This window comes from Sycon ciliatum, chromosome 8 (genome assembly GCF_964019385.1).
Source record: "Sycon ciliatum chromosome 8, ocSycCili1.1, whole genome shotgun sequence".
In the NCBI taxonomy this organism is placed as follows: domain Eukaryota; kingdom Metazoa; phylum Porifera; class Calcarea; order Leucosolenida; family Sycettidae; genus Sycon; species Sycon ciliatum.
The window spans coordinates 25,259,660-25,272,571 of NC_088650.1; the positions used below are offsets into that span (position 1 = coordinate 25,259,660).

Genomic DNA, 12,912 nt, shown 5'->3' on the forward strand with positions numbered 1-12,912 from the left:
AAGCATGTTGGCGCAGTACATGTACTTGTACAAGTACAAGTGTCGGAATAAACAAGTGTTGAAAGCCGTACTATTAGATCTTCAAGTGTCGTGATTATTGTGAGGTTTTGTGTGAAATTTTAATTTTCGGCTATCACATTAAATTTTCGTTAATTTCTTACTTTTTAGGCGAGGTCCATGGACTAGAACACAATAACTTTTTTTAGAAAACTGCCATAAAGCAGTTTTTATTGCTATAATACAATCATGTATGATCCCTGACATGGCGCGATGACCAGTCCAAGATCCAGTGCGCGGTAGATCTACAGCGGACATCAGACGAACGATCAGTGATTGGACCAGGCCAGACGATCGATGATGCAGGGTGGATGATGTGAGTCGATGACTGTATTTCAACATCCAGTTCAGAAGTGAAGTCATCAAGTCGTGTAATCATTTCCTTTTCAACTCGTGCACCACTCCTTGCCTTTATTATTAACTTTGGGATCCTTGTTAGATTGGCGTGTGTAGTTGTGTGGCACGAGACTTGCATGCACAGTTGCGGAGTGTACTTCAGTACTTGTCTTTCTGGCGGTGTGGCTCGGGCTCCGCTTTATTTTGACGTTACTCTACCCCCGGCCCCATGCTTTCACGCGACATGACCTGAATACCTCCTTCAAGAGTATGTCAAATTGGTGAAATTTTTATTTTGGGAACTGCATCGCATTCTCTTGCTTGGTTGGTGCTCTCAACGTCAGATTCATGCTGAGCTACATGTTTTTGTTTCTAATTGCTGTGACCGTATGAGTCCTAAACCGGAGCGCCAGCTGCGAGTGCGAAGCACCTCGTCCTCTGTTGCCATACCCAGTAGAGTATTACTATTACTATCGTTGGGTGCAGCCTGCCTTGCCCAGTGAATTGTAGCAAAACCTCCTCACCGCCACTGTACAACGAGAGTGGGTGTAAGTCGCGTTAGTTGCTGAAATGCCTTTTTCAGCAGAAAGGGCAGTGCCTCCGTCAATGCCTCTGACCAGCACGCAGCTCAAGAACCTGGAGAATCACAATTATAGCTGCGCTGGAAGGTCTTTGGCTGAGTACCCATTACAGTATTTCTGGAATTGGCTGGTGAGATTCGTTCCTATTTGGGTAGCACCGAACACGCTGACAGTCATTGGACTGGCCATCAATACTCTATCGACTCTAGTCCTCTTCTACTACACCCCGCACGCCTCCGAGACAGTGAGTATATCCTTCGTCTTGCAAGCCAGATTGTAATGTTTGTGGAAATCAATTTCAGAATCATGTTCAGTGACAAAAACATTACGCATACTCTATCATAGTCCTATCAGACCGGTGTACTACTCTACAGCAGTGCCTATTCGAAGTAGGCAGCGAATTCCGAAACTTCAAGTACAGTAGTACGCAGGGTTAGCCTACACCTGCGCTCAACAATTCCCCCCTCTTGTCTCTAGTAGTGGCCCCAAAGGCAAAAAATGTTGTTATTCATCAGGTTGAGGGGAATCGGTGTTATGTTACTACAGTAAAACCTGTAACTAAAGACCACAGTGACTAGCGACCAGCCTGGTACAGACCACTTCGCGGCACGGACGGTCTCACATTATTATTGGTTGTGCGGTGCAAACCTCTAACTAATGACCACCTGCCACTAAAGACCGCTTTCTCTGGCCCCAAGGGGTGGTCGTTAGTCACAGGTTTTACTGTATGTCGCAGCCCCATTTCATTTGCAGGTCTCGGCCGTATAGTTTTCAGTGTGCTCACTGAAGTAGTAAGTTGCACTCGAAGTCGCAACCCCTTCTTCGACCTTGGGTTTTAGTGTGAAAATAGGTGCGACATTTATTCAGGGAAATACAGTACATGCCTCGGGGGGTTATTACACTCGTATCTCTCTTATCTGGGCGGTGCGGGACCGCCTAGGCATTGCCCATAACTCGGAATGTCCGTAACTCCGAATCACGTACATTTTGATGGGGAAGTGCTAGAGATCTGGCGTATGACTTCGTATGACTTCACTATTTCCACAAGAAATGGCAAAAAAGAGATATAAATGTTTTGTGGATTTGTAGAAGCCCCGTATTGGGAAAAGGGAATTGGCTAGTACTGGGTACCTTTCAAAGTATTATTGGCCTGGCAGTATGTGTTCGATATTTAATTGTAGTGTGGCCCGTACAACCAGCATTTGGTCACGTTCCAATGAGGCATTAAGATTTTTTTTGATTTTTTTCCCGTTGCAATCACCTTTGGTTGGTACTTGTAGTCGTTGTGTGCAGTTTTCTGTTTGCTGCCTTGGCTGCTTTACTGTTCGTGGCTACCCAGTCCTGCCCCGGCAGCCTGTCTATTATCAGCTTGCTGATTGATGGCAGTCTAGTTTCTATCGTGTTGGTCACTTGGTTTGGGCTCTGCTAGTCCGGTATGCTGCAGTGTAGAGTTCTACTCTTTGAAGGTAGTGGTGGCAAGTGGTAGTAGGCATGAGGCATTTCGTCATGGAGGGCTTGTAGAAAGAAGTGTCATTTAGTTTGAAGTTAGATTGTGTCATGGAGCGAATACCTGGTTAATGGTTTCGGCAGTTGCTTGACAGAAGCATGTGTCGTTCTAGCATGTGAAAGGGTGTGTTGCATCAGGTGTCAGCAGCAGCAGCAGCAGCAGCAGCAGCAGCAATGAGAACAGCAGCTGTTTATTCACGCTGGGTTGGTGTACTTCCTGCAGCCTGTGTGAGGTTGCTAATTATGTTGCACAGTGACTGGTTACTATGCACAGCCGTCTGCTGCACAGCAGCACTCATTTCTCACACTAGCTTCCGAGTTCCGACCAAGGCAACCCATGCCTGTTGGTGATAACATTTAATAGAAGCCTGATTTGGATAGAAGCCCGGTCCTCACATTGCCTTGCACAAGCAGAAGTCCGGCTTTTCCTCGTGTTTACCAGTACGACATGTAATGATGTCAATGTATGGGGTATTTTGTATAGAATGGTGTCATATGCGCGGGTCTGCCGCTCCATACAAAGCATGTAATTGTGATGGTATCCCGTACATACCCTAATGTCGCGTATAAAAGCAGGTGCTTACGGCCGTATAAGCCGGGGGTTCCAACCATGCTTCAATTCAAGTTATGCTTCTATTCAAAACATGCTTCTACGTCAACATCATCAGTGTACACTGTGCAGTGCATACTGCCACGCATGTACTTGAACATGTACTTTGCAGAGAGCGGCTTCTATTCAAATCATGCTTCTGTGTCACGGCGCGCTTCAAAAAATCGGCTTCTATTCGAGTCATGCTTCTATACAGGTCATGCTTTTATACGCGACACTACAGTAACTGTGCAGCACTCATGTGTCTACAACACTTGTGCAACGAGGCTGCCACTTTAGTGTCATGAGGGATATGCTTCTGCTGCTCTCTAATATTGTTCAGGATAGCTGTGTCCTGCTATGAGCTGGTGGGCACTGTGTAAATGACGTCATGTTATTTGACACAACAGCAGTGTCATGTGAAACCAGGAAGATTGGGGTTTTTTTTATTTCTTTTTGAAATGTGTTTCTCCACTGGGCTTAATTGCATTGAATATACTCCGAGTACTAGCATGTATGTGTAGCATGGGATTCCAGTCAAAACACCTGCCCTAGCAATCCCAGATAGTTATGACTGGGATGGTGCATGTGCGTTCAGTAAAACCTGTGTTTGACAGAGAGCACCTGTCTTCCGAGACTGATTGTCCCCGGCCACTGACCACCGTGAAACTTACATTCGTAGAATGGTCGTCTGTTCTGGCGATAAACAGCAGGTTTCTCTGCTCCATGTAATGGTTGCGAATAGACAGTTCGGAGTGTCCACCGGATGTGAGATGAAAAAGAGAAATACTTCATGTAACTGTATTTGAACTGTCTCATGTCCACATTGCACGTGTGTGTGTATGTGTGTGTGCGTGTGTTAAGGTGTACGCACACACACGATAGTATTGGTGTCGGTGTTGGTTTACTTTGCTCGAGTGCTTTCTGATCTGGGTAGGGTCAGCGATGAGTGTGCAGTTGAGTTTTAAAAGTGTGAGTCTCCTTTTTACCCATGTGTGTTTCTTGTTGACATGCGTAGGCGCCATCCTGGGTCTACTTTCTATGTGCGATTAGTTTCTTCGTCTACCAGGCGCTGGATGCTATCGATGGCAAGCATGCGCGGCGTACAAATGTGAGTGCAACTGGTCTGCTCCTGCTTCTGTTGTTTTTATCACATGTCTGACCACCAGTATTACCAGCACTACCCCTGCAATTGTGGAAACCTCTGTTTCTCAATCATGGTCTTAGACCATCCCACTACCCTGTAAAAGCAGAAATTTTCGGTGGTGGAATATTTTCGGTATTCTCCAAAATCGGCGGTTCGGTGGAGGGAAATTTTCGGTGAAACCCGTTTTCCAGGTAAGTGTACTAGTAACACATGTATACAGTATCGGTTGTACCGAAATTTTCGGTGCGTTTTATTATCGGTAAAAATTGTCGGCACCGAAGTTACCGAAAATAAAACACCACCGAAAATTTCTGCTTTTACAGTATGCCTGCCTGCCTGCTGGAGATCACAAGCAATGTATAATTTTGTTGAGACTGTGCTTTCGAGTGATGTGCCGTGATAGCATGTTTCTCCATCTGCTGTTGTTGCTGCTTTAGTGCTCGACACCCCTCGGCGAGCTCTTTGATCACGGCTGCGATGCCGTATCGTTAGCTTTCGTTGGCCTGGCTGTGCCGTGTTCAATGCGCCTGGGTGACTACCCTCTCTATCTCTTTATATCTTACCTCACCACGCTAGTAGTCTTCTACTGTGCTCATTGGAGAACATACATTTGCGGAACGCTAGAGTTTAGCCAGTGAGTAATTGGTGGGACTGTTTTGCAGCATGCAGGCATGCCGACCGGCCTACACACGTGTGTGTGTGTGTACGTGTGCTCATGCTCGTGCGCTCATGCCCATGTGCGTGTGTGTACATGTGCATGCCTGCACAGATGTGTGTGTGTGTGTGTGTGTGTGTGCGCTCGCGCGCATTTGTGCATTGCCCTCATCCACACTCGCATGTGGAAATAAGTGTGAAGAAATGGAAGGTTCGGACTTTAAAGTAACATTCTATAGTCATGGCTAGGCTTGGGGATTGTATTGTGATAATTGCTGCTCTCTGTTTCATCATATGGCAATGATTAGTTCTCAATTCTCGTGTGTGTAGACAGACTCTTCTGTGCAATACTGTAGCTCACTAGAGTACATGTAGTAGAATATTATGGAATGTGTGTTGCACTCCCTGATCTTTGCTGCAGCTGCACTGAGTATTCTTGGACTGTGTGTACCACCTTTTGTTTGAACCATCTGCTTGTAGGTACTGCTCCCCCCCCCCCCCCCCCGCTCGTGCATGGATTAGTCTTACAGAGTGCCCCATGTTTTAACCCTTTGCCTTTGGAGTCCATGGTTCGATTTTGAACCATGGGCATTTTGTATGCATGTGGGTGCAGTCAAACTTTCGGTTCTCGGCCAAATCTTGACCAAATTCAACAATCGAAGGGTCTAGATGGTAGAGAAAACTCTTAGCTATCGCCTCGAACAGGTCCGAAGTCTCTCCGATGAAGTTTGAGTGAGCGGCGAGCGATCAAACATTTCGAATTTTCTGCGCTGCGTGCTGCGAGTCAGCAGTGCGTGAAAAAAAGGGATTTTCCCAGCTTCATGACAGGCGGCACGTGCCAGGACCGGCGCGGCGCGAAGTCACGGCAAGGTAAGCTTCTACTAAAAAAAATGAACAGTTCCGAGCTAGATTCAGTGAAATGGCTACATGAGACCGATTTCGTCTCAGATCTGGAGCTGGACTTGCGTTTGCGGCGCAGTGTGGCGGACAATGAATAGTGCTCTTGGCGAGTTTGGGCCCATTGTTTTTCTCTCATCAAGAGCTTTCCAACGAGCCCAAGATCTTCACAATCGGTGAAGTAGAACCAAAGTTATGTTGGAAATGGAGTGCGCATTTTCGTGACTGCCACAAATTCTGCGGAAACAAAAAAGTTACGGACTCCAAAGGGTTAAAAGCGTTGTGTGTCTGTGTGTGTGTGTTTGTGCGTGTCTGTGTGTCTGTGTCTCTGTGTGTGCATGTGTGTGTTTGTTTGTGTGTGTGGTGTGTGTACGTGCAGAATTGATGTGACAGAAGCGCAGTTGTCCATGATGATGGTTCATCTGGTGTCTGGTGTCTGCGGACCGGAAATCTGGAGAAAGACAGTGAGTAGGCAAGACATGGCCGAGATGTTTTTGTAGCTTTTGTATTCATCTCCGTGTCTTTCTTTCAGCATAGGTATGTTGTTCAGCTGATTCGGCGTTGAAACAGTTCAAACTACAGAACTGCTCAATGAAATCCAATCGCGTAAGTCAAGTTTGGCCGGGCGCTGTGCAGCCCTAGACCTGCGCACACTGGGATGTTCACTGGTGCACGGCGCAACGCTGACTCACTTGATTGGATTTCATTGAGTAGGAGTGTATTTGCTACAATTGGATGCAGTACATACCTCTTGTCACTGATGTAGTGCTCAGGAGCGGCATGTACTAGTAGGCAGTAATGTGTCATGACGATTACAGATAACACAGAACCAAATCTCTCTCTCTCTTTCTCTCTCTCTCGATCCATCTCTCTCTCTCTCTCTCTCTCTCCCTCTCCCTCTCTCTCTCTCTCTCTCTCTCTCTCTCTCTCTCTCTCTCTCTCTCTCTCTCTCTCTCTCTCTCTCTCTCTCTCTCTCTCTCTCTCTCTCTCTCTCTCTCTCTCTCTCTCTCTCTCTGTCTCTCTCTCTCTCTCTCTCTCTCTCTCTCTCTCTCTCTCTCTCTCTCTCACCCCTCTACTGTCTTTTTTGTCCTGTAGGTGTTCAGCTGGTTCTCAATGGATATTGACATTCAGTTTATTCTACTGAATGTGTCAATAGGGGCTGTCATTGTTAGTGTACTTCGCAGCATTCAAATTGTATTGAAAGGTGGACAAGGCAAGAATGGATCAACAATTGCAGTGAGTATTGTGAATGACTTCCTTGCTGCTACTGCTGCTGGTGTTCTGGTAGAAACATTGGTGGCAAATGAAGCCCAGGCTCATGAGCATTCAGCGAATCTTCAGTATGAAGACCCTGGTTATAACATTCTGTTATCCTTGCATTGGGTATTACATACTTTGTTTAGCACGCTGCGTATCCTACTCTAGTCATGTGACCTTTGATATACAGTGTCTTGGCTATACAAGTACAGATTCCTATATCCCCTTAAAGGGGAAGTTAAGGCAAAAATTAAAATTTCACCAGTTGTAGTCTTCGGGGTGCTGAGTCGAATGGTCTTGGTCCGAGAAAGCTGAGACGCTCCCTTCCTACTTGAATCCCAATCGAACTCGCGCACTTCCACCGAAACTGGGTGACTGCGCCCTACTAGATGGGGATTTGTATGCAAAATATCACTAAAAGCGCTATTTCGTTCTTATAAAAGCACGGATGACCGCGATTGGCCCATATGTTGTAGTCTTTTGGACGCTGAGTCGACTGGTTTTGGTCCGAAAAGGCTGTGATGCAGCGTTCCTCCTTTATTCCCAATCGAACATGGTTGAACAAGTGGTCACGTGCTCCTGGGTGCCCAAATCACCTGGTCACCACGCCAGCAGGCGACAACTTTCACACCAAGGTTCAACTCGAGTTCAACTCGAGTGACAGGACTGCACCCAAAAAAGGTCAAACAGGCTAGTAAGTTGTACCCTGCAGGCACGGTGACCAGCTGACTGGTGTACGCAGGAGCACGTGACCGCTTGTTCAACCATGTTCGATTGGGAATAAAGGAGGAACGCTGCATCGCAGCCTTTTCGGACCAAAACCAGTCGACTCAGCGTCCAAAAGACTACAACATATGGGCCAATCGCGGTCATCCGTGCTATTATAAGAACGAAACGGCGCTTTTAGTGACATTTTGCATACAAATCCCCATCTAGTAGGGCGCAGTCATCCAGTTTCGGTGGAAATGCGCGAGTTCGATTGGGATTCAAGTAGGAAGGGAGCGTCTCAGCTTTCTCGGACCAAGACCATTCGACTCAGCACCCCGAAGACTACAACTGGTGAAATTTTAATTTTTGCCTTAACTTCCCCTTTAACTATTCACTAGTCTGTAGTAGTCCAGGCCTGTACAACACAAGCACTGTGACTACTGGGCTGTGCGGTGAATGTAGCTCTCTTTCTCTCTCTCTCTCTCTCTCTCTCTCTCTCTCTCTCTCTCTCTCTCTCTCTCTCTCTCTCTCTCTCTCTCTCTCTCTCTCTCTCTCTCTCTCTCTCTCTCTCTCCCGTATGTGCTTTCTTCTTTATAGGACACTAGTGTTCTGTCTCCGTCGATACCGGTGCTAGTTGTCCTGTTCCTGTCCGACTATATCTACCGCACGTCACCCGCTCAAATTCTTCAAACACAACCTGTTATAGGTGGCCTATTGATTGGATTTGTCTGTGCCAAGCTGTGTATTAACCTTGTGGTGAGTAACACAAAGTCATGGTGATATGACGGATGTGTGAGTCACCCAGGTGTGATCTCAGCTCTGGGAGCACACCCTAGTTCTACTTGCCGCTATTGGCCGCCCGTTAGGAGCTTTTCATGGTCTTCTTACTCCCACATTGGTCCTCCTCTATCGTTATCACCCTCTCTAGACACCTTTGTACGTTACTTTACACTTTGTTTAAAAGTATGGCACCATGTCCCCTTGCCAAACTTTGCGGTATTAAAGCACGCCTTTGTTCCCACTCAAGTGTAGGTGTTAGCCATGTGATGTGTGACATCTATCTGCTTATCTTAATACCTATACAATGACCATTCCCGTAGCTATGCAGAAGACGTTACTTCAGTAACGTCTGGCGCTAGCCAGGGTCCACACAGCTTTAATTTGGTGTTTGTGTGTTTGTTTGTTTGTGTCACGCCTGGCGCTATCCGTATCTGACGGCAAAAAAGCATAGGATGTTATAAATTTTTCAATTCTCCTATTTTTTTCAGGCATATCCTGGGATTCGAACCCGCACTATCACCCTATATGCATTCCCCCATACACTTCGCATTCATACCCATTCTTCCAAATTGCTTCACGTTATTATGTTGCGTTTGAAAGCCCTATTTGAATATTGATGGCAGCTGTATGTGGCCAGCTGTGTTTGATGGTACGGTACGGTACGGGAGACGGTGTCGTATTACCCTCGATCGTACCTGTCCCGTACCTATCCCCTACCGTACCGTGCCATCAAAGACGGCTGGCCACAATGCATATTCAAATAGGGCTTTCAAATGCAAGATCACAATGTGAAACAACTTGGAAGAATTAGTATGTATGCGAAGTGTATCGGGGTATGCATGCAGGGCGCGCGATAGTGCGGGTTCGAATCCCAGGTTGTCTTAAAAAAAAAAGGATTTTTTTAAAGAATTTATAACATCCCTATGCTTTTTTTTTGTCTAGGTCATCAAGGCAAAAAAGCATAGCGTAGGGCCCTGAGCTTCCAAGCTCTCTCGTTTTATTTCCGTTCCCCTGTGTCTGCCATGCTCCTAGTCTGCTGCCAAGTTGTACTATGGCCATCAGTGTAACTGTGCACCCTCACTCTCTCAGTACTCTTCAATACCCTGGGGCCATGTTTTTCTTGGTCGTACATGTGCATGGCGATATGCTGGATTCTGTGCAGCTCTCAGTACATCTGGGCAATGTGTTCTTTTTGTCTTGGTGTTCCTTGTTTTCTGACCACCATGTCTCTGTTTTGCTGTGTGCGTGCGCGCGCGCGCGTGTGTGTGTGTGTGTGCGTGTGTGTGTTCCTTGTTGTGCAGATTGCACATATGTCCAAAAGCGGGATGGTGCTGATGGACCACATTCTACTTCCGCTGTTTGCGGTCTATGTCAATATATTCATTGGATCGCCGGTACCGGAATTCTACTGGACCAGTCTTATGATGGTAAGTGACGACGTGTAAGCAGCCACCCAGTCTGGCTCAGCTGGGTCAGGCGGGGCAGCTCGAAAGAGTGCTCGATGCAGCAGAGTGTAGAGCCGCATACTCGTGCCGTGATACAGGTGTTGTGCTGTTACTTTCACACACTGGATAATGGTGACACAGCATGCTGGTGCAAGTGACTATAGCGGTGCTCAGTGAAATCCAGTTCCCTTGACTGGGCTCTGCACTGCTGTCGAGTACTTATTTGTTTGCATGGGTCCAGGTTGCACTGAGCATAACTGTACTTGCTGTTCTTTTCATTGTACGGCGAGTCGGTAGTACTCCACTAGTGCTTGGCTGGCTCTCTGCATCACCCCCTGCACATACAGTAAAGCCTGTCAAGGCGACCACTCGGATAAGGCGACCACCTGTCCTAGAAGACCACTGAAACCAGGAGCGGACCAGTCCCGAGGGATGCTATTTCCAGTCAAATGACCCTGGATAAGGAGACCACCTGGCAACAGAGACCACGTTTTGAAGGTCCCATGAGCGGTCGTCTTAGGCAGGTTCCACTGTAGTCTTTCACTGGGAGGTGAGCCTGTGATTGACCACGGGTCTTTCTACCGTGGTCTACGCCCTGGGCTACATCCATGGCGTGCTCATTTGAGCTCACTTGATGCTGGACAAGCAGGGTGAAATGGCTGGTGTGAATCAACTTCCTATCCGCATTGCAAGAAACCCAGGACGACTAGTACTCCAAAATGAAATTGGATTGTGAGCCATGGAGAACTGTGTGAGTTCAACTGTCACTGAGTTGTGCGTCTAATTTTGAATGTTGTTTACTGATTTCTGCGTTTGCTTTCACCGTTTGACTTTTTTCTTCTATATTTCCAGGCCTGGGCTTGTTATGACGTGGTCTCATCGTCTATAAAAGTCTGTCAGCAACTTTGTGTTCACCTGAACATCTACTGCTTCTACGTTGGCAAGCGCTCACCGCCATCACCACAGGCAGACCCGGCAGTTCCGCAAACGTGATGATCCCCATCCTGGCACGGCACGGAAGATTCTATCGCCCGTGTTTCTCGTCATGGAATGGTTTCTACCGTGATTTGTATTGTCACTCTGTGCTGTGGTGATTTGAACTGAACTCTGGCCACGTTGCCTAGCAGCACCGGTGGTGACTGTAGACGTAGGAGTACCGCCTGTACCGTAGTTTACTAGTTATAGCAATGTGCCTGAGCTACCAAGCTCAACTCGTCAATCACCTTCATGTCTATGTCCGATGGTTTGAGCCGTGTGGCTGTATCTCCTGCTCGCTGCCAGCACTGCCACTGTTCTTCCGATCCGCACCATCAGCAACAGCTGCACCGCCGCCGCCACCAATGGCAATGCTGTGACCATAGTTTCTCCGTAACTTCGTAAGGACACTGGTATGTCTGTGCGCCCGTGTGTGCGCTCGTGTGTAGGCGTGTACATGTGTGCAATGGGACTTGTGACAGTGTCACTCCCTGGTGCACGATGCAGCTACACTTGAATCATGCTACTTTGTTCGACAGAAAAATTGACGCCGGTTTCGCCAATGCTGCCATCACGTGCGCTGGATCGTGCCTATCACAGCCGCTACTTCTTTGTCTATGTTTTTCATGCCCATACATGTAACATAGTTGTATTGTTCATCTTCACCAGTCATATGTGGGGTGGTTGCCGTGTGATTGTGACCATTGCCACGTGGTGCGATTTACACCCTCAACTTCTAGCTCCTCCATCCGTCGGAGTGCCATATTTTTAGCTACCGGACCAGTTCGGCCGTCATCTCTGGTAAACCATTGCGAAAAATTGAGTATATTTGGCCATTCGCCCGCCCTGCCACAGTTGCTGCCAAGATTTGACATGAATTCCCCGAAGTCTCCCTACCTTTCGATGGACTCAAGTTTCTTTTTCCTGTTGGGTCGTAAATTGTCCATGTGGTTTTTGTCCCTACGTACATTTCAAAATCGTTTGTTGTGTTTACTGTGTCACCTTGTCAGGTAGCCTCTTGCACAGCGCAAGGTTTTTTGTTGTTGTTCCGTTTACCGCATTTACTTTATTACTTGGCATATATTATTAGTATCATTATCTAGTGGCATTTACACTGACGTCGGGGGTTTCTGGTTGCCCAAAATGACTTGATTCATCTGTCTATTTTAAAACTGCTCTATGCTTTTTCCTCGGAGATTTGTGCTTTTATGTTTTGTACTGCCCTGCCCTGCCCTGCCCCGTAGTGCCAGCCATGCAGTCTTGCACTTTCTCAACTTGTACCGATATGCGTCAATAGAGTACAGTAGTAGCCGCTTACAATGTTGTACAGTGTCCCGCAGTGTGCTGTCCTTGCTTGTTTGTATTTGTATTTTGTAGTTATGGAATTTCCACAGGCCTTAGCCTAGATCGAGGGAGTCTCCGTTGCTCTTGCCACAGTCGGCTGATGTTCCCTATCTCTAGTGCCAGGGTGTAAGCGGACATCCGACATTATTGATATTATAATTATAATAAGTATATTGACAGCTAGAATGGATTGATTGTTTCATGCAACTATCAATATTTTTTCACGCGAAACTCTCCTCAGCCCAGCCATAAACTTGTAAAAGATCCAATAATTATGGCCGGCCCCCAAATGGCTTTTTATTTTTATTTTTTATGGGGAGTGAGTAGTAATGCATGCATCATCTACTGTGCACAGCACACCCATTCAGACCTACTGCCATCCCGCACACGCAACCAGCAGTGGGGCTCTCTGCATTATCGAGCGCCGCACACCACAAACCCGTAAGATAGTTTACAGCAGTGAGAACTGCAACGCAGAAGAAAAACCAATAGAAAAAGTTCAAAGAAAACACAACAATGCCAAGGCAGCCAGGGCTAGCTGCTATTACAGACCATAGTGCACGTAGCTGCTATTACAGACCATAGTGCACGTTGTACGCATACAATACCACGGCTTGTGGATAACTGATAAACTAA

At 46.9% G+C, this 12,912-nt stretch overlaps 1 protein-coding gene across 1 annotated transcript; it reads left to right on the forward strand.

Annotated features, from left to right (window-relative positions):
• Positions 1-460: 460 nt before the first annotated feature.
• On the forward strand, positions 461-12,344 carry LOC135822469 (cholinephosphotransferase 1-like). The gene is made up of 8 exons (XM_065335241.1): positions 461-1,218; positions 4,088-4,180; positions 4,654-4,850; positions 6,147-6,231; positions 6,863-7,003; positions 8,330-8,488; positions 9,814-9,939; positions 10,810-12,344. Exons 1-8 carry the CDS (start codon positions 964-966, stop codon positions 10,948-10,950), a joined length of 1,197 nt encoding a protein of 398 aa, XP_065191313.1. The 5' UTR covers positions 461-963; the 3' UTR covers positions 10,951-12,344.
• Positions 12,345-12,912: the final 568 nt, after the last annotated feature.

Excerpts from the sequence above, each read along its gene's own strand:
- LOC135822469 (XM_065335241.1), top strand. The coding sequence starts at position 964 with ATGCCTTTTTCAGCAGAAAGGGCAGTGCCTCCGTCAATGCCTCTGACC. Across the intron at positions 6,232-6,862 it reads CGGAAATCTGGAGAAAGACA|GTGTTCAGCTGGTTCTCAAT; the intron begins GTGAGTAGGCAA and ends TTTGTCCTGTAG. Across the intron at positions 9,940-10,809 it reads ACTGGACCAGTCTTATGATG|GCCTGGGCTTGTTATGACGT; the intron begins GTAAGTGACGAC and ends CTATATTTCCAG.